Raw genomic sequence first — 20,423 nt, 5'->3', positions numbered from 1 at the left:
CCCCCCCCTGAAGACGACGCCGGCGTTCTCGGATCTCTCCCCACCGTCTCGTCGAGATCTTCTCCCCCACCCGCGGTGTTACATGCGACTTGTCCCCCCCCCCCACTCGCGGTAATTATAGATTCATTCACTTGAAGCGGGTTGGCAGTAGTCAGTTGCTCGACGGAGTTCGAAGGGGCGCGTCATTCCTGTTTGCCGGTCGATATTCAACGAGGGGACCGGAATACGGACGTGCGAACGGTCTATTACTACGACAGATGTGAAAAACGCGCGTGAAATTTAAATCGAGATAGTAAGAGAGAAACAAAAATAAATAAATAAATAAAACAGCGCGGGCGCCGAACACGATTCTAGTCCGATGTGTTGAAATCGTTCTGAAAATTGTTTCGTACGATTGAATTGATTGTGTTGTACGTGCGTCGAGAGGTGATAAAAAAAAAAAATTCCAAGAACCGTACTCGTGTAAATAATAATAATAATAATAGTGTAATAGCTGTAATAATTTATATACACACATATATACATATATGTATGATAACGGTAATAAAAATTATCGTCAAAGTAACAAGAGGAGGCTGAATTTTTAACAAGTGATACGACAAGGTTAAATTTTTTATATACATTCAAAAGACTGGAATACGCGATTAAAATTATTATTTTTGGTGAAGATATTTGAGTTTGTGAATACTTTGTACAGTGCCGCTGACGTTGGATTACACTCGAATATTATATATAGGGAATTAATACACCTAAGGTGGATCAGGCTCTCTTTCGATCGAAGAAATATCAACCGGTAAGGATATTATCATCTCGTCATTATCGTTCGTATCGTTTTTATAAAATACCGGGAAGTGCGTGCGACGCGTGAAAAACACACGAACGCCTTGACAGTGAAAAAAAATAAATAAATAAATAAAGAAATAGAAGGAAAATGCATCGTGTTCGGCACGTGTCTCGCGGCAGTCGTGCAATGGCACATTTTACGTATAAATCTCTCTATAGGTGGATAAAGAATTAAGCACGTCAAGTATTCTCGGAACAAGATAAGTAGCAGCTGCCGCCTTTCGTTGGTTGGCATTGCGCTAATTAAACTCCCGATCGCGTCAGAAAATGCGCTCGAGAATGTTCGCGGAAAGTTTTTCTCCGTCGGCGATACCGAATTTATTTAACTTAATACTTGCCGGGGGTGGAGGCCGATTTCCTTTTTTTATTTTCTAATTCCTTTACTTTTTTCTCTTTCTTTCTTTCCTTCTTAACCTTGAACGATCGCGATCCGGATACGAACGCGGAGCGGTGATTTGGGCACGTTGAATATGTATTCCAAGAATCGCTGTCAGCAGTTTGCCGCTTATTTAGCGATTTAACCGCGTTGTATAGAAGAATTTATATAGCTGGTATGCATTTTTACGCGGGACACGTTATAGAAGGTACATGTAGAGGTCTGTACCTATTGCGAATTATTGGTATGTTGACTGCAATTACTTTCGTTCGTCGAAATTGCGAAGGTCTCTTGGAAGGAACTTTCTCTCCTTGGAAAATGAAACGGCCGGTGTGCCCGTTACTCGGAACTGCTTTTATCCCCCACCATTAATACCATCCTAACGAAAGACCGAGCCGTGTTCTGAAAAAGAGTTCTTCTCTCTCTCTCTCTCTCTCTCTCTATCTCTATGTATATGTTGACATTCCAGTCCTCGTCTCGAGTCCTCTGCGTTTGTCTTGACTAAGTAATTATTGCCGCGAATTGAACGGCGTTTTAGGTAACGGTTTAGAAACAAGGCTCTTTTATAATATGCATGCTCGTTTTTGCGCGAGCTCGTTATTACCTAAACATTGTATCAAGCATATCGTATACGCTAGACGATATTCTTAAGATCGAATTCTCTCGCCTTCGAGGAAAGGACAAAACTTTAAAAAAAAAATCTATTCGCTATACACGTTGTTGCGAAATTATATCGTATGATCGTGTCTTACTCCATGACGATTATTTTACGACATGTACTTGTATGCTATACGTATCGTGTACCTCCTATACGATCCTTACGTCACGTTGATGAGAAAGATCTCTGCGCGATATTCTCTTTGTATGTTGCACGCGACTCTGGCCTGTGTCTACGTGCTGCACACCGTCTGATAATCAATTTCTACGAAATTCGATGAACTTGTGAAGGGAAAAAGAAAACAAAAAAAAAAAACATTAAACAAGACAATGCCTGCTTGCCTGCATATCTTCACCGCCTAGAGCTAGCCAATTATTTCTTTATTCGCAAGAGGGAATTTGTTCGAGGTTATAAAGCATGGACGGTGTTTCTCTCTCTCTCTTTCTCTCTCGCATTACACGTATTGAATTCAAGGTTCGGATTCCGAGTAAATATTCTATTTCTGACTTTTCTACCACTGCGTGATCCTCTCCTTTTTCATGAAGATTATATTCGTATTATTTACGTGCGAGGATGACTAAAAAATTTCGTCATTAAACTTGTTTATATATGATGTAGTATTATATATATATAGAAAATTATTTGAGGTATTTCTTTTGGTTTGTTCAATTTCGAATTCAGGAGAAAGGAATGAGAAATGAAATACGTATAATTTCTTAGAAAACAGAACCGCCTGCGCGCTGTTTATCTTTTGACGTGGAAAGTTGAAGAGAATGGGGGGAAAACGGTATTAGGAAGAAAAAAAAAAGGAGCAATGCATCGATGCAATATTAACGCATGAACAAATCATTCGCGTTACCTTGAACTCGTTAGTAGAAATGTGTCTTCTCTACGAAACCGGATATATATCAATCTCCGTATAATTATAATGGCGATTTTAAACTCTTACCCGGAATTATATTTATTTGATTCGTTTCTCTTTAAAAATCGATAAAATAGGGTGGTGATTACAAATTTTTACTATTAAAATCTCACCTATACACCAAGCGTAAATGATAAATTTTCTAAATTTTTTTCTTTGAGCGCAATCAATTATGTAAATATTATGTCAACGATGTGTACACAATTTTGTTTTTCACGTGTATTACCTATACATTTTTATACCGCGTAGTAGGTATAACGCCCATGAGTATTTTCAACAGAACAAACAAAAAGAAAATTAAGTAGTTTTCTAGCTACCGTAGCACACGCGTGTATACCTACGTACCTATAAAAATATTACTTATACTATACGTGATCAGGTAGATTTTTTTCTTGTTTTAAATTTTATTTACCCACATTCTCGACCAATGAAAACTGCAAAAATGCAACTGATGAGAATGACAGGCAAAAATCTCCTATGTAAATTTTCCCAACCGCAAGACCGTCCACGTGCATCAGTAATTTCTCGTCAGCTGTTCTCGGCATCCTTGAATAATATACACACACATACGTACAAATTATACCGTTTTTCTATATCCGTACGGAAATCGCGATAGGATAAAGTATGATACGATACGTCCGTCGCTCGGGGGGAGCGGAAAGATAGGAGGAGGTGCGGCTGACACCGGTACGTCTCGAGAGAGAAAGAGAGAGAGAGAGAGAAAAAAAAAGAAAGATATGTGCGAAGTCGAAATGGAATCCGAGCGGTGTGGGGGATAGTAGCTGGCCTTCTGGCGTTGCCACATATATCGATGCCCCTGCCTCGAGGAGGTTCGGCTCAACTCGGTGAGACGTCGAGCCGACGGTTCGCGGAAGTGGCGTTCGCCTTACTCTCCGAATACTACGAATCACACACACAACGCGTGACTCTCGCATACGCGACCAACGCGACGAAGAGGGAAGAAGAAAACTCCTCCTCGAACCGCGGGGAGGGAAGAAGAATCATCGTGCACCGGTGAACGATTGCGTCGCGGCTGTCTCATTTCTCGCTCTTTGTTTTTTTTTTCTTTTTCTTTATCTTAATCGTCGTTGTCGATGATCTTCCCTTCCTTCCTCAACGCGCAAACAGTTTCTGTTTTATTATTACACTACTTGATTAATCGACGTGATCGTTGTAGACTTGTAATCGAACTGACTGTAATTATTCTCTATCACTCTCCGTGTGTGTACCTATGATATATAACGTGATTTTCACTAACGACATTAATGTATACAGTAATAATTGCGTAATAAGCGAAGAATAGAATTATCGCGCAGTTAGGCGACGCAGTTTTTTTTTTTTATTTTTGTCCAGTTGTTGCCAACTTTAGCTATCATTTGCAGTGCGAGGACCGAGATTCTGATTCTGACAGTTAGTCAACTGCACGGTGCACGTATCGGAAAGGGTGAAAAGACGAGACGTACACTAGACTAGGCCAAAAAAACGCAGAATTTTTATTTTTAATGGTACTGTAAAAACATTTGATTTTTGAGGGTAATTAGTATCTCGTTTTTTGTATCCGGTATTATATTATAACGATAAAAATACGGTTTCATGAAACTGAAACTAGCTAGCAGCCAGAGTTTGCAGAGAAATGTGTTAGAACTGTTTGAAAATAAAAAAAAATTAAGTCGACTTTATCCTCACAATTCTATAAACGTATTGGGGGTTGAAAGTATTTTACAAAGTTTTATTTCTTGGACTTATCGTTAGCTACCTTCTTCAAATGAACATTAGAACGTTTGGCTGCCAATTCTGGCTGCTAGCTTCAGCCTCCTCTCACGGACTCGCGGTTACATTGTTTACATCGGTTAAACTCTCATTTTGATTTTATTTTAGCATGGAAAAAATACTCGTGTGTCGACGTTTTATTAACACATCCGGTTTTCTTTTATACATGATTATTCATGTAAATGTTTTGCGTGAATGATTGTGTACTTAAATGGGAATAATTTTGTTTATATTTTATAACAGAAATGACAAGATCATTGCATTTTCTGCTGCGCGGTCCTATTGAGAGATTGGACCGGTCACTTAGGCACAATTTGTGCTTCATATTATATTGTATATAGTTCTGCGACGATGTTGTAATATATACCGAGAAACAAAGTTTTTGAACTAGTAAAAACTAGTTTTAACTAGTTTTTATCGCGAATGGTTTATATTCGAAGTATTGGCATCGAGAAACTAGGTTGCCATTGAACGGCGCCTGGTAATTTGTACCAGAGTTGTCAAAACTAGTCTCGAACGGCGACGGTTATAATTTATTATTTCCTATAATTAACTATGCGTTCCGAAAATTTATTTCTTGTTCGTTATTCCTTCCAACGAATCTACTCGTGGGTATATGTACAAATACTTATTAATATTCGTCTCACGCGCCAATGCTGTATACTCATACGTACGTTAACCCACGTATAGACCTGTAATCAAATACACCGAATACGCATTTTATAGTCATCCAATTAATGCCAAAATCACAATTCGAATTGATTGGGTAACGAATTGAACTGTCATAGGTTATTTTCGTAAATTGTATCTCATTTATATTTTAATTGAAATAGAAATATATATATATATATAACTATTTGACCGACGATTCGTGATAATTTCTACACTAGCGAGGAAAAGAGTCATAAATATGGACATATCTATAATACGTGTAGACATTCGAATCTGACAGACTGAAGATCGGAACGAAGCATGTGTTAATTTAAAATGCCGAGGAGCGAATTCTGGGTAGTGTTTCTATTCTGTTTTATTCATCTATTTTTTCTTCTTTTTTCACTCTTTCTATTTTAGGGAATAATCAGCCATCAGAGCGTGTAAATGAAGTTTGTAATTGGATTCGGTCACGTCGGCTTGCAGCGAGTGAGGCGATATAATTTCTCAGCGGACGGTTTAAGCTCCTAAGTTTTACATACGCGTTTAAATGTGTGCGCGTCTTTCCACCGCCTTATATTCTGCAAAACAAAACTGTATTATACTATCTTATATTTATATATGTATGAGCGTGATATGATGATAGTTTATTCAAAGAACGTGATGCAGAAAAGCGAGAACAACGAAACGGTAGCATTTTGTCCCGTTGCTTGTGCAATACCTCTTAACCTATATGTTGTATATGACGTAGATGCCGCATACGGCAGGTATGTGAAATTCAATGAAATGACGCAATTTAATAAACTATTCGCGGAAATCCAATAACATTCCGGTATCTCGTGTGTATGCGTACGTATAAATTATATACGTATATTCACCTTCGGATCGCTGACGATGAGAGGAGATGGAGAGGAGAGCTCTCGCTGCTGTTGCTGCTGCTGCTGCCGTTGCAGCACGTAAAGGAAACCTTTATGGCGAAGTGCACTCCGGCAATAGAACCTTCTTAGAAACGGCGAAGTTGGTCCGTTGCTGGATAGGAGAGGAGAGATGAAGACCGAGAGTCTTCGTCGTTGCTGCTGTTGCTTGCACGGCACAGTTTATATGCTTAGAGACTCTGGTTTTCTCCGTTTGGTTTAGGCCAACTCGTCCGAGCGACCCGCCGATCCTGAGAATATTTCGGCTCACTCTGAAACTCGTTTCCATTCTCTTTTCCTCAACGTCGTCGAAATATTGTTATCGTCGAGGAGGAAGAGAGAGAGAGAAAAAAAAAACAAAAAACTATTGATAGTTATAAAACTGAAACAAAAATAAAAAAGAAAAAGTTGTGTACCTTGTTAGGTAGGATTTCTACTATTTTTTTCAAGATCGACTTGTTGGGTTTGCGTTGTTTTCAAACCCGACACGCCTCGTTATTTTTGTTTGCTTTGAGTATTGTAAAACCTGAAATTGTACCGTGGAATTTTCGTTTTTTTTCTTTTCACCTCAAATTTCATGTTTTCGGAAATGTTTTATATATTCGATGTGTTCTGTTTTCGCCAATGTGGACAAACGTAACGATTCCTGAAAGTCGATATTAGTTATCGTTTGAATGAGTAAATAGAATCGAGTGACGAGATTTCTGTTCGGAAAAGCAATAAATATGTTCGGAGAATACGTAAATTCTGAGTTTATTAATAAATGTATAATTTTCACGTTCTTGGCGAACTATCTTCGCGGAAGGCTTGAAGTTAAAAAATTCGATTTCGCACTCCGACTTTCAATACTATTTATCATTTGAAGAAGAAAGAACAAACAAATATGGTCAACTGTTAAACAACGAATAACCGAATTCCGAACCTTGTACGACACGTATTTTCGTACGTGAGATTCGAAACGTTCAACTTGGAATAGCTTTTCCGTGAAAAATGTCGGAATGCAAATGTTTTTCTTTATTTAATCCCGAGCACGAAGTCGACGACTTGTTTTTCAAATATCCGCGAGAGATTCTTGGTATAGAGGAAAGTTGTTGGAAGTTTGGGAATTGTGTTGACTCTTCGTTGTTATGGGTATAAACCCTTATACCTGCTGTGCGGCGGTATTGTAGGCCATGACAATTTCATGGAAAGTTATCTTCATCTTCTCCTCCTCCACGTCCTTCTTTGAACTATGCAAGTTTGATAATTACCAAACGTTAACTATGCGATGGTTTGTCACTCGTACTCGTTTTAACAATCTTTTGTATGATATAACGGTAAATTAGTTGGCGCGTGTTTATTGCGAAATCTTTTACTTCGGTCGCTTTTCGTTGTCTCATATTTTTTTTTTTCTTATGGTTCCGTATATCATCGTCTATTCACCCATTTACGAAACTTTCTTATTTGTACTTATTGTTAAAATGAGACGAATGTGGCTTCGATCACCACACGTGTTGATAACTCGAATTCTCGGATGGCGGTAAAGTTTACAAAAAGTTTTCTTATTCAATGTCGCACGATACGCGACACGATCTTCTATAATCGGTAAAAGACCTCTTGTGTTTACGGAACAAACAATGCGTAATTGATTTATACTATATCAAAACCCGTAAAATGTAAAGCATTTTTCTCCGTACATCATATACTCGTATTCAACGTTTTCTTTATTCCTGCTGACCGAGAATATTATAATCATTCGCGTATTCGGTCTTCATATACATATATGTATATTTAAACACGTCATTTATGCAAGACGCAAAACTAACTCGAGTTTTTTCTCAATGTTCATTGTTGCAGACTGACATCGTGGTCGTTAACCAACGCCGTATAAGGGAATGTTGTCCGTTTGACGATAGAGACAGAGAGGAGTTGAAACGAGAGCGCAAAGCGAGAGAGAGATATCGTGATGTTGACTCTGATGTGCCCAAACTGTCGACACCGATTCCCGGCACCGGGATGCTGCGATTCGTCGCTGATGCCGTCGATGCCGAGGGATCAGTTCTCGACGACCTGCGGGGGCGATTTTCTCGTGCCCCGAGGCTATCTTCACGGCGGAGGCTGCGTGATAAACTCACCGACCATCCTCCAGGGTCCCGCGATAATTCACGGATTGGGAGCGGCGCAGGACGCGCTTTACAACAACCAAAACGAATTCACGAATTTGATACTCCGTAGCGATCAGCCGAAACTTGAGCAGCAGTTTCAGATGGATGGGAAAAGCGGCAGCCGTTCCTCGTCGCCGATCGACGGTCGGATATCGTCTCACAGTCAGATCGGAGACACCCGGGATTTGACCGCAACGGGGAAGAAGCGTAACATCGAGGCATTGATCCCCGAGCCGAATCCCCAGAGGGGAATATTCCAGAACCCCCATCCGATGCTTTTCCCACCGCCGAGCGGGTGTCAGGAGCTTCCGGGAACGCGGGCGTCCGTGGATTCCGGCTCGGCGGGCACCGCCTTCGACTTCCGGTTCCCCGAGGCCGAGGATTACGCGGACTGGACGCGGAGGAAAAACGGCGAGGTGCCGAAATTGACAGGGTCGGTCGGTCCGGCGAACATGACGAAATCTTCGGCGGTTTCCGCCGCTGCCGGAACCGTCATCCAGGTCAACGCGACCCTCCAACTTCCGCCGAACGTCGGTCAGTGCACCGTCAGTATAACTGCGACAGCTAACTCCGTGCCGAGTTCGAGCAGCTCTAGGAGTCGGAACAACTTCCACGGCGGTGGAATCGTCGAACCCGAGGCTTTCGGGAATGCCGGATACGGCTGCGATCGCGAGGACAACAGCCCGACCACTCCCGTTTCCTGGGTACTGCCATTTCCCTGGGGAACGAACGGGAACTCCGGGAACAACAGCACCGACTTGGAGAGAATCAGCGCCGCTCAGAGGGTACTCCAGATATCCGGATGGTACCACGAGGGTCTCAGTTGGCAGCAGAGCGCCGCTCTACTGAACAATTCTCCGGTAGGATCGTGGCTGATGAGGGATAGCTCGGACAAGCGGTACATGTACGCCGTTTCCGTTCAAACTGCCCGTGGACCGACGGCCGTAAGGGTTCACTATCTCTGCGGGAAGTTTCGACTCGACGCCGAACCCCGCATGGCGCCGTTGATGCCGATGTTCGATTGCCCTATTAAAATGATCGAGTATTATATAGAGTACTCGAAGAAGATGAAGGAGCAGAAGGAGGTTTGGGTCGATCACAGCGGGCAGCTATACAGTCAGATTTATCTAACGAAACCTATTGCCAAGGAGGTCAGGTCCTTGTCACATTTTGCGAGGCTCGCTATTAACAGGAGCAAAATATCTACCAAGGAATTGCCGGCACCACTCAGGAATTATATTACGGAGTATCCTTACACCGAGTGATTATTTTGTCGATTCTACGACAAGTATCATCGTGATTCTCCTCTTATTAACGGGATCGTAATGTGCGAATTACATACGGGGAAGTACATGTAATAACACGAGAAAAATGGACGTTGACAATTTATTATTATATTAATATTATCATTACTACTACTGTTGCACAACTACCACTACTACTTCTACTACCGCTACTACTGCTACCGTTATAGCGCATCTTCCAATACTTATTTAAGGGTAAATTTCTACGTATAATGTATATGTACCTACTCGGTATAAAAATATGTATAAATCCTTATACAGGTATATGTATATACATTATACGGATATATACAGTAGTGATTTATTTTTGTATAGAAACCGCAACGTACGGCAAGGTAGGCGTTATGCGTGTAAAGATAGTTTGCAAGGAAACGACGGACGTCAAATCTCAACTAGAGCCAGGTTCCTAGATGACGCTTGTTTATATGATAATAAAATAGGACGAAATGAATCGTGACGAAACGAAACACAAAAATTCGGTACCAATCAAGTAGGTGCGTGAAAAAAAGGAATAGAAATACAAGGAAGGAAACAAAAGGAGGATAAGACAGAAAATATGTCGAAACTAATCTACACAGTCAAGAACCAGAATAATAATAATACTAATAATAACAATAACAATAACAATAATAAACATTATAATAATATTAATATAATTGGATGAACAAATTGCGAAAAGTATCTAATGATGATAATAATAGTAATAATAATAGTATAACATTCACAAGTTATAAAGACGTAACAAATATAATCTCAGATTCGTGCAGAAAAGTAGCTTACGTTAATATAACGAACTATATTAAATTATTGCTTTCTACACACTGTACGATATATAACTTATGATATCGCGTGAACGATAGGTTAGAGAACCGGGTAATAATGATGATAATAATAATAATGATAATAATAATAATAATAATAATATTAATAACAACAACGATAGTATAAACTCTGTTATAACCAAAGAATTGAGGGGACGCGATAGACAGAGGGAAAGAAGTCTACCTCTAGTATTACAACGTTTTTAAATTGTACAACTTTCCTTTTATCGTTCTTTCTTTACCAAATTCTAATCGTTTTACGTTTAATCCGTTTTAATGTTGAACGTTTTAAAAACTACAAACATCATCCCGATTCTGCAGCATAATAATGTCTTTATGCGACCGAAACGTTTACATTACACAACGAATCATTATGATAATTAGATATTTGGGTTCTACGCTATTGGTAAAACGTCCGTTACGGTAAAATGTGTTTTATTCAACCCATGCGAGTCAGGGTACCATATACATACCCTGATTGTTAAACGAGTGAACGCGATCTGAGAGTCTAGTTACATCAGTCGCTAATCTCCAAGGGTAATAATTTTAGTTATATATATATGGTGCTTTGAAATTGGTGAAAACGAAATTAGGCTTCTTCTTAATGTATACATTCGGCATTCTTTTCAAAAATTCGTATACATTTTTCGACGTTCCTTGATGGGATGGAAAAAAGACAAAAGTATGAAAAGAAATAAATTTTAAGCACTGAATACCGTGTTATGTATTACAATTAGAAAATCCAATAACTCAGTGTGACGGTGCAAAATCTCAGCCAGATAACGATGAAAATATTAATCTATAGTTGTTTTCTTCTTTCTATTCTGCCGTCTGCACGCATTGTGTAAATTTTTAATCACCATGGAATGCACTCGGTTGTTTCCTTGCAGTATAAACTGTGTTGCTGAATTTTATTTTTCTACTTCTCAACGTGCACAGTTTATATCCATTATTTAAATCATATGAAAATCTCCCGCATCTAGGTCCTAAAATAGCTGTGCTAAAAGTGTAAAATAACGTACTGACGTAGCAACGGAAAAAAAAAGAAGGAACGTATGAAACAAACAGAAACCAACGAGTTGTTCGACGATGAACTTCACCTTCATTTCATCTTTGCACATTCATATTATATAAGTGAGCATGGCTTTGTGAGAAAAGAGGTGTAAATGCTAAAAGTGACAGAGACGGGTAAAGCAAAGTAAATAAATAATTGAAATTTACACGTCTTCAGTTAGCTGTATTATATAGGTATATCTTTCACACACATTAACAGCAAGTAAAAGTGGCTCATTGATTTATGATACGTAAGCCCGAAAAAAATAGCTGGCTCCTAATTCTTTCTGAAACGTCGAATCCACTAGAGTTGCCAACGTACAGGTGTCGAAAAATCGGCTGAAAAATTGAACTGTAGGAAATAAATAAGAGAAATTAAACTGTTGAACTAAAATTAGAGCAATAATGATAATATTGTCCATCGATCTTCTGTTTGGTATCTTTAAATATAAAACATGTGTATGCAGGTATAGGTGTAGATATAGATGTAGGTTTACGTGACGGATAATAGATGTATTATATCTATATACCTACAATTCAGTTGATATTATGTCGTTACACAAAAGACGAACATGAACACACACACACACACACACACACACGTATACTGCGCAACTGTGTAATTTGATAATAATTATTCAAGTTATGCGTACACCCACGTATGTAAAAACAAACTGACAGCATTGGCTAATAACTGAAATTTTTAAGTTTCTAGATAAGGTGTAGGTAATTATTACTTTTGCGTGCGTGCATGCATTTCTTTTTTTTGTTTTTAATCGCACTTTAGATTAGTTAACGGAAATTCGTCTCTATATTAGAGATGTCACTATTATGTGTGTAATTTCAGCTATAGAAAGTATCTGACGGTCTGCGATCGAAATGCTTCCGAAATATTATTGGACTTCTCCTTTCTCTTTTACAACTTATTGTCTTTTCATTGTTCTTCTCGTCTCCATTTCCCAATAACGATTAAGAAAAGAGAAAAACAATAAGGTAGTAGGTATACAGTTTTATACGTAGCAAGTTAAAAATCCTGAGAAAAATTTTTCTGCTCTACATACATATATCACGGATGTAATATCATCTCTATCGAGCTGATCGCCGAATAAATAAAAGCATCCGCGCATTGTAAACTTTTCGAAGATATTATGTAAAAAAAATAACAATACTAATGCTGCATCCTGCAAGTACTGCCAAAACGTTCCCAGTTCAACTATAATATTTGTGTTGTATATTGAACATAATTTATAACTGAAAACGGTGAATTTGTTGGGGGGAAGCGGATGTGTATTAAAAATAAAACCTTGAAATTTTCGACCGAAGTCTGGGATCCGTTAGTGTGATGTTCAGCTAAAACAAGATCGTCACACATTCATCACGCACACGCGTCTCTCTCCCCTTATCTATCACGATGTTAAAACGACAATTGACAAAATCGTCGAGCGAGAAATATCTCTCGACACTTGTAAATTTAGTAAGCAACCGGGGTAAATATAGAGAGAGACTGTGTTGAAATTGTTTTCATCATTTTGCCTCCGAGTTTGCCTCCTTGTTAGACAATATAATAATATTTCCTTTTTTTCATCCGCCTCAACAAATCCCTTGATTGGCTTTACGTATAAGTATACAATGAAGTAGACAAACGCATCTACATATAGGTTAGTCTCGAAACCATGTATTTTATATTATAATGAAGCCCAAATTGTATAAACCACAAGTTAAATTATTAAAGAAAATTATTTATTACCTATATACATTGGTGTAAATTTTTTTCGTCTCCATTTTCATTCTCGCCTAACAATCTCTCATCCCATCGGCGTGAGAAGTAAATTTTATTCTAAACATTGAATAGCTTACAGGTATTTGAGTAGAAAAAAATAAACTAAAAAAAAATGTTACACAGTGGACAGTTTTTATTATTGTCCGACCTTAGAACGCCTCGTTGCAGTAATAGATACAATATGCAATATAATATTTTCACTTCGTTCAAATCGTGCGGTATACAAGAGACCCCCATTACCCTCGGGTTACGTAAGTATCGGCTGTATATATACGATGTTCGTTCCTGGAAATACGGAGCTGATCGTATACGTCAATGTCACGATATTGTCTTATATTGTAACTTATTGTTGCGCAATGATATGCGTGGAACTCAGCTTATTGGATACGTACATACGTCGATAGTACGTTTCTACTTTATTACAGCCACGTGCGGAGCTGAATATTAACGAGGTTGAAGTTGTTAACGTTATCGTAACAAAACATTGGGAATATATTCGCTATTTTTAAGTTTACAATGCATCCAAACAAACTTGGATTTCAAAATATGACTGTGTGTTATTTTATTACAATTTGCAGTTTTCACTCGACATGAATCGTCACAGTAACGTCACTAACTTCGGCATGTTGAATTGTAAATTTTTTGCGAAACATTGAAACGACAAAGGTCAAACTTGTGCTTGTCACTAAATATAGTCTCACAATCAACTTGAGAGGCTGTAGCGACAGACGTTTCTAATATTCGCATGCTCCGGTGGTCGCGGTTGGTATTTACCATAACAGAAACTAACCGCGACTGACAATCAGATTAATGCGGTTTGTTTTTTCCCCAAGACAAAAGGAGCCGTGTAGATTAGAAAATTTGCTGTACGGAATAAAAGTGATCGCGGTGAACGTGATCCTTTGTATTAAATTAACAGTTATCTGCTCGATTCCAGGTATCGAGGGATTTGTTGTGCACCTTGGAGTTCGATTCACGCCAGATCTTTCAACTGTCATTTGATATCAGTTTGTTGAGCATGTGACACCGATTCCCTCGAATTTGATTACAAGGGTATCGAGACGAAAAATACGTTGATGCGATACGCGTAGATTTATATAACGCAGATATACCGGAGAAGAGACTTTGTCCAGGTACGTTCAAGTTTTTATTGTTCTCGTATCTTGTGTACCTATACTTATTACAACCGCATTCGGAACGTCTCATTTTTGTATCATGTCACACGTACGCACGGTTGTTGAACATTTTTCCTTCAATATATGGCCAGTTTTTAAAATTAACTTACACCGACGAGATGTCTTATTTGAACAGGGACCGTGATGCAACGTTTTAGATAAGTGTACGACATTTCACATTGATTATAGTTGAAGGGATACGCAATACTGCACCTTAAAATGATGTATCTCCGAATAATTGGGATATCTTTGTTCTTTGATAACAGAGTGTTTACAATGTCGTTGTGAAAGGCGAGATTTGTAGACGGAATTCTGTTAACGTTCCACTTTTTTCTGTTCTGTTAAGAGTGATGAGAATAAAAGGTCAGATTTGAGGTCTTGAGAGTCATCTACGAACGTAGATTCGCACACACACTTGCTGGAAGGAAGGTTTCATTGATTTTTCGTCCGATAATATCTATGGATTCTGATGATTTTTGTCTCAATCGACGCGGTTTCTATACCTTGTTATTCTTTATTCACGAAAAGGTGAATTTCTTCGTTCACCAAAAACCACACGACGCATGTAACGACTTCTATAAAATGATTCATTAATTTGGCTGAATTTAACTTTAAATGTAGTAGATTCTGATAAAAATCAGCAAAACCACCTTTTAGTATTTAGCTAAATCAAATATATTTTTGCTAAAAATTATTATTTTTGCAAATAACGGGAATAGCGTCAAGTAAATACGGTTGAAGTAGAGTTCTATTCAATCTTGCTTTTGTTTCAGGTCTTTTTATATCTAGCAGCCTAGAGGAGGAAAAAACATTCTTCTTTATGCAAAATCTGTAATTCCAGTCAGTAATCGACATCTTTCCCAATAAATTTAAAAGTACAAAATTCAATCGCTTCTTTTCGCATTCTTTTCATGCAATGAATTTACGGACTAAATTATTTCACACGTCCATATTTACATATATTAACAAGCTAATTGGAATTAAAAAGATTTTGACTCCAAGTAGCGGTTGGTTTTTGATTCCTGTGAAAAAAAAAAAAAACAGGAGAAAGTGCCAAGTTGCAGAATTCCGTTCAAACACATCAAGTTCTTCAAAGCCCCCTTTAAGGCCTGCATACAAACAATACATAATTCTTAGCACGTGCGCCTTTGTGCGTCAGGCGAAGTTCAACTTACGTAAGTTATACGGTTTCAATCGTAATATTTACAATCAGTCAGAAGTACAATCTATCCGTCAACTCTTCGAAGCGGAAGCTGAATAATAATGATACAACAAATTACCGAACAAAGTGATGAATCATGCGTAGTAGTACGAAATGGTCGATGACTGCACAAGTTTCGGGAAAATTCACCGGCGATTGTCTGTGTGCATGGGTTTGCAATGCCGTCGAACCAGCGATTATGGACATGACGTGGTTTGCCGTTTCTGTAATTTTTACCGCTCTCATTTCCCAGATCTATGCATGACTAAAATCAACGTGTCCTTGTAATAAATTGCGGTTTCAGTATTTTCGATGTTTTGCTCAGTTATTTCATTATGATGAATATAACTTGTTATTTGGTTAAAAATAATCTGCTGTATATTATCCCAGTCTGAATTCTATTCAGAGGTTCAATTTCACAGGTAAAATGATACAGCGTTATCGAATCCGCGGGTGTCCGCGGGCTCGTGAAATTTGATGAAACTCGGCCTGTCTAATCAGTTGGAAATTCGAACTGTATCGCATTTGGCTCTTCACATTATCGTGGGTGGTAGTTTCGAGCGAAAACCACGAATGAAGCATTACGTATAGAAGCGAACGATGAATAAATTATTCGAAATTCTTGACCCTGTATAATGCTTGTGACTGTAGTTCTGTGAATCGATCATGGATTAATTTTTCAATACGTATGCTATACGTGGAAAGGAAATGATTGAATGCGACGAATGGCCACAGATAATTTTTCTGATTGACGTCTACTGCAGGTTAGTGGTAAAAGCAAGGTTAAAACAACAATTTCTGCGGTTTGTATTTACACGAAGAATAATTATTTCCGTTGAAAGGATGATAACTCACGATCTAAATTATTCTTCGCGATAATTGGTGATGTTTATATAATTCGCCAATGACGCGAGCGAAACGGTTCGGCATTGTTTAGGATGACGCAAATTTCGTTCATCTTGCAAGCGTGCCGATCGGTGAATTTATAACCAGGAATTATTTGTTTATAGATACCTACGAAGGATCATAATGGAAGGTAGGCACAACGAAAATTTGTGACGCAAAACAATTTCGTTTGAAACCAGTTGCGTAAAGCAAATTGTAAGTCGTTTTCAGTCATATTCGCACGTATAAACTTCCCGTCTCTACATGGAACTCCAACCATTATATGTTGAAAACAGACAATACACAGAAGAACAATATACCAACTGGATTCTAATAGCGTTAATACTCATTATAGTCGATTCTTGGTACGTTTAAGCTGCTACAATGAAGGGAATCCAGCCGTCGAGTCTTTTACACCTTTTCGCATTAAAGATTGCACGTCAGTTGGGAAACATAGATGCGTATTTTAAAGGACGTACGAGGGTAGTTGTCGATTTTTTGAGCGCGTTTATTCGTCAAAATTGTAGTATAAGAATAAATAAATTTGTATATAATAAATACGTGTATATAAAGGTATAAAACGTGCACCTGGCTGTCGTGAAAATTATGTCAACACTTTAATTACGTACTGACGGGTCATTTTTTGTCATAAAACTGGATTTGGTCCTCTGGATCCGAGGTATTTACTGAATGCCGCGTAAAGCTGACCAGCTCTTTGGACTTCTTCAGCTCTGAAAGAAACAAGTATGTCATCGTTAAAATAGATTCAAGGTAAAGGTACACTGTAAAAATGCTAAATTCTAATTTCTACACTATTATCTTCTAGGTTGCAATTAACCCCTTAGGAGTCAGGCGAAAATGAGATTTTCGTGCCACTTGTGTGTTGGAAATAAAACGTCATGGATTTATCCTATAATTCAGCGACTTTGAAATGAAATCGATGTAGTAAAAACATGTTGTTTATTCGAATGCCCAAATATGTGCCATGCCACAAAAGTGGCACGACCTTTTTTTGCCCATGCGTGTGTCACCGACAGTCAAGGGTTTAATTGCGTATTGATATTAGCATGTATGATTAATTAACGTTGAGTATTCATGTTAATTTTTGCTCAGACAATTGTGGTGTGCGATGAGCACGACTGACTTTGTCGATAATATTCAGAGGTGATCAAGGTGGTACTGACTTTAGATCGTTAATCTCGCGTTCCTTCATGGCAATGATATCTTTGAGCTGTGTTCTTTCCTTATCTCTTTCCCTGAGCGTGTCCGCGTGACTAGATCGTATGTCATTGATTTGCGTGTTCAAGGCAGTTATCTGCAAGGTCATTTTTTGAATTTGAATACTTTGTTCCTTGGCCCGTTCCCGTTCTTCCGCCAATTCCTCTTTAAGTCTACTGGTCTTTTCCTTCTCTTGGATCAGCTCATCGTTGAGCAATTCATACCGTCGTTGAGGCTCGACGAGTTCGCTTTGAAGTGCGACGACTTGACGCTGTAAACTGCTCACTGTGCGTTGGCTTTCCTCTATCTTTTCCTCCAGATTTTCTTTCTCTTCTTTAACTCTATGTAAGGACTCCTCTGACCGTGAGTACCTCACGTTTAGGTGCTCCATCTCATTGATTTTCGCCTTCAAAGTCAACTGAGATTCCGTAACGTCCCTGAGTTCGCTCCTACTCTTTTGTAACTGCATCTGGCAGTCTTCTAAAGCTTGCGTCGTGTCTCTCAAGGTATTCTTAACAATGCTTATCTCGTTTTTGTGTCTGCTCTCACGCTCTTTAATCTCTCTTCTCAGTCTGTGCATCTCTGTTTTATCCTTTAATACTAGATCCTCGTAAGTTTGTGTAATCGAAATGATTTTCTCCTTCAGCGATGATATTTCCAACGAACTCCTGTGTATGTCCCTCTCATACCGGCGGATCCTTACCTCGTATTCTTTTTTATGCAACAACGCTTTGTGGTACGCATCTTCCAGTTCTTTGTGAACCTTTTTCCAACCCTCCTCAATTTCCTTGTGATTTTCCTTTAAGTCAAGAATCTCTCTTGTTTTTTCACCGGTTAGTTTATCGCGTTCTTCTTTCACCCGTTCCAGTTCTGTCCGCAGTTGATCGATTTGCGACCTCACAGCTTCGATTTCAGCAGCTTTGACCCCGACTTCGTTCGTCAAGAGATTTATCGCGGTCGTACGGTCCTGCAATATCTGATTGAGTTCTTTTATTTTATTCGTCGCAGCATCGGCGGAACTCGAGCATATTTTATTATTCTTCCTGGAATCGTCCCCGGAAATATCGTTCCGTGGCTCATCTCTTTTCAAATTTTCCTCCGCGGGAACGAGCAGGTTTGTCAGAGAATTCGTGTCCGATTCGTTACTAGTTTTTTCCATCGAATCATCGGTCATGCCGCTGGGAATTTCTTTTTTAAATAATTCGACGCGTTTTTTCTTTTTTCTCCTGTATTTCAGACGGCTCTGAATTGTGCTGTCGCTGTCCGTGAACGAGACGATCTTCTCTTTATTATCTGTCACCTGCAGAAACGATTTGGCTTTTTCGATTTCTTTGGTCATGCTTGTTACAGAAATCATTCTTCGACTCTGATTGCTACGGGTTCGCTCTTCTATCAAGTGCACTATATCCGCGGGTATACAATTCCCGTGCAGATTTAATTTCACTATGTTTTTGTTCTCTTGCATTCCGGTTAGGAGGAGCTGCCCTCCCTGAAGACCGATAGTGTTCCACGCGAGGTCGAGAACTTTCAAAGACTTGTTCAATCTCAAAACTTTGCACAACGCCTCGGCGCAATACGGGGATATCTGATTATAACGTAAATCCAATTCCTCTATGTTGTGATTTTTAGTTAAACCGTCGCAAAATTTGGTAAACGAATCAACGTGTGAACCCAAGCTGTTCCATTCGACGTTTAACAACTTCAGCGTATTGTTGTGAACGAGTACTTGTCCTAGCTGGGCAACAGTCGGACCGTGGATGTTGTTTCCTTTCAAATTCAGCGACGTCATGTTCGAGCCCTCGCACAGAGCGTTTAAAATACAACTGAGACTCTTCGACAGATTTAGCATGCAGTCGCTCAGGTCCATCCGCTTTATTGCTGAACTAGACATCAATACTTGAGCAATTACTTCGCAGATCGGTACCAGTATTGAAACGCGGGAAAGCTGGAGCTCTCCGGTTGCACTGAAATCAAAAAAAGTATGGTTATATATTATTTCAAATAATAATTATTGCAATAAGGAGCGTAGTGTATTTTCGTCGCGAATGTTCGTCAGGTTCCATTGATGTTTATATTCAAACCGTCGGAAGATTCGAGACAATCGTTATAATGCTGTAGCAGGAAAATTTGAATAAAGGTTATTGAGAATTATACAGAAAAGTTCAAGTCGAAATTCAAGTTTCGCTGGCATAAGATAATTTCGGTTTGTCGAGTAATCGAGTGAAGTATTGAATCGTTGGTAAGTGATCCGTCAAAGTACTTTTATCCAATTGAAATTCATGAAAAGTAAAAAAATATATATTCAGGCGCGGGCCCTGCTGAGTAGCGGCCCAGAAAATCCGAACCTGGCGATTAAAACACCTGGAAATGAATTAATTCCATGCAAACGTGGCGCCGAAGCTTGCTGCGGTCACCGCCGGTAAGAGAAATAGCGGCACTTACCGACGTCGTGTCGGATGCAACAAGATGCGACTTACCTAGCATTTTTGATAGCTTCTAAGACATCGGAAGGTGGTTTGAGGCCGCGTTTTTCACACAGTAGTACGAAGAGTTCGTGATCCTTAAGCATCTTCATGCGCTTGCTTGATAATTTTCACTAACCAGAGGCCTTGATTGTCGAGTGATAAACTCCGAGTAACCGCTTTTTGATTTTGACGTATCGTCTCATTTCATATCGATCGGCGTCAGAGGTTCGTACCGACGACGCC

General features: G+C 39.1%; 2 protein-coding genes and 1 long non-coding RNA gene across 6 annotated transcripts in view; 2 read left to right on the top strand and 1 right to left on the bottom strand.

Annotated features, from left to right (window-relative positions):
- Positions 1 to 13,167, top strand: part of LOC107216580 (intraflagellar transport protein 56) — a 65,368-nt gene extending 52,201 nt beyond the window's left edge. For 2 of the 4 annotated variants that reach the window (XM_046730493.1, XM_046730492.1), the window contains exon 2: positions 7,971 to 13,167. In XM_046730493.1, coding sequence (XP_046586449.1) covers positions 8,080 to 9,543 — 1,464 coding nt within the window. In that variant the 5' untranslated portion in view covers positions 7,971 to 8,079 and the 3' untranslated portion in view covers positions 9,544 to 13,167. Of the gene's footprint in view, positions 1 to 155; positions 794 to 7,970 lie in introns of those variants that run through there. The other 2 variants (XM_015653850.2, XM_046730490.1) reach the window with 2 other exon arrangements.
- A 747-nt stretch (positions 13,168 to 13,914) lies between these two features.
- On the top strand, positions 13,915 to 17,072 carry LOC124292744. The gene is made up of 3 exons (XR_006902650.1): positions 13,915 to 14,369; positions 16,035 to 16,376; positions 16,623 to 17,072. It is a non-coding gene; the product is annotated as an uncharacterized LOC124292744 (long non-coding RNA).
- LOC107216597 (leucine-rich repeat-containing protein 45-like) lies at positions 17,000 to 20,401 on the bottom strand. Its single transcript, XM_015653838.2, has 3 exons — positions 20,193 to 20,401; positions 17,682 to 19,679; positions 17,000 to 17,228 (listed from the first exon to the last, which is right to left on the bottom strand). The coding sequence occupies exons 1-3, from the start codon at positions 20,288 to 20,290 to the stop codon at positions 17,144 to 17,146; spliced, it is 2,181 nt and encodes a 726-aa protein (XP_015509324.2). The 5' UTR covers positions 20,291 to 20,401; the 3' UTR covers positions 17,000 to 17,143.
- Between the last annotated feature and the right edge of the window lie 22 nt (positions 20,402 to 20,423).

Source organism: Neodiprion lecontei, chromosome 2 (genome assembly GCF_021901455.1).
Source record: "Neodiprion lecontei isolate iyNeoLeco1 chromosome 2, iyNeoLeco1.1, whole genome shotgun sequence".
In the NCBI taxonomy this organism is placed as follows: domain Eukaryota; kingdom Metazoa; phylum Arthropoda; class Insecta; order Hymenoptera; family Diprionidae; genus Neodiprion; species Neodiprion lecontei.
This window is presented reverse-complemented; position numbering and strand designations above follow the sequence as displayed.

Excerpts from the sequence above, each read along its gene's own strand:
- LOC107216597 (XM_015653838.2), bottom strand. The coding sequence starts at position 20,290 with ATGAAGATGCTTAAGGATCACGAACTCTTCGTACTACTGTGTGAAAAA. Across the intron at positions 19,680-20,192 it reads GAAGCTATCAAAAATGCTAG|TGCAACCGGAGAGCTCCAGC; the intron begins GTAAGTCGCATC and ends TTTTGATTTCAG. Across the intron at positions 17,229-17,681 it reads CGCGAGATTAACGATCTAAA|AGCTGAAGAAGTCCAAAGAG; the intron begins GTCAGTACCACC and ends TGTTTCTTTCAG.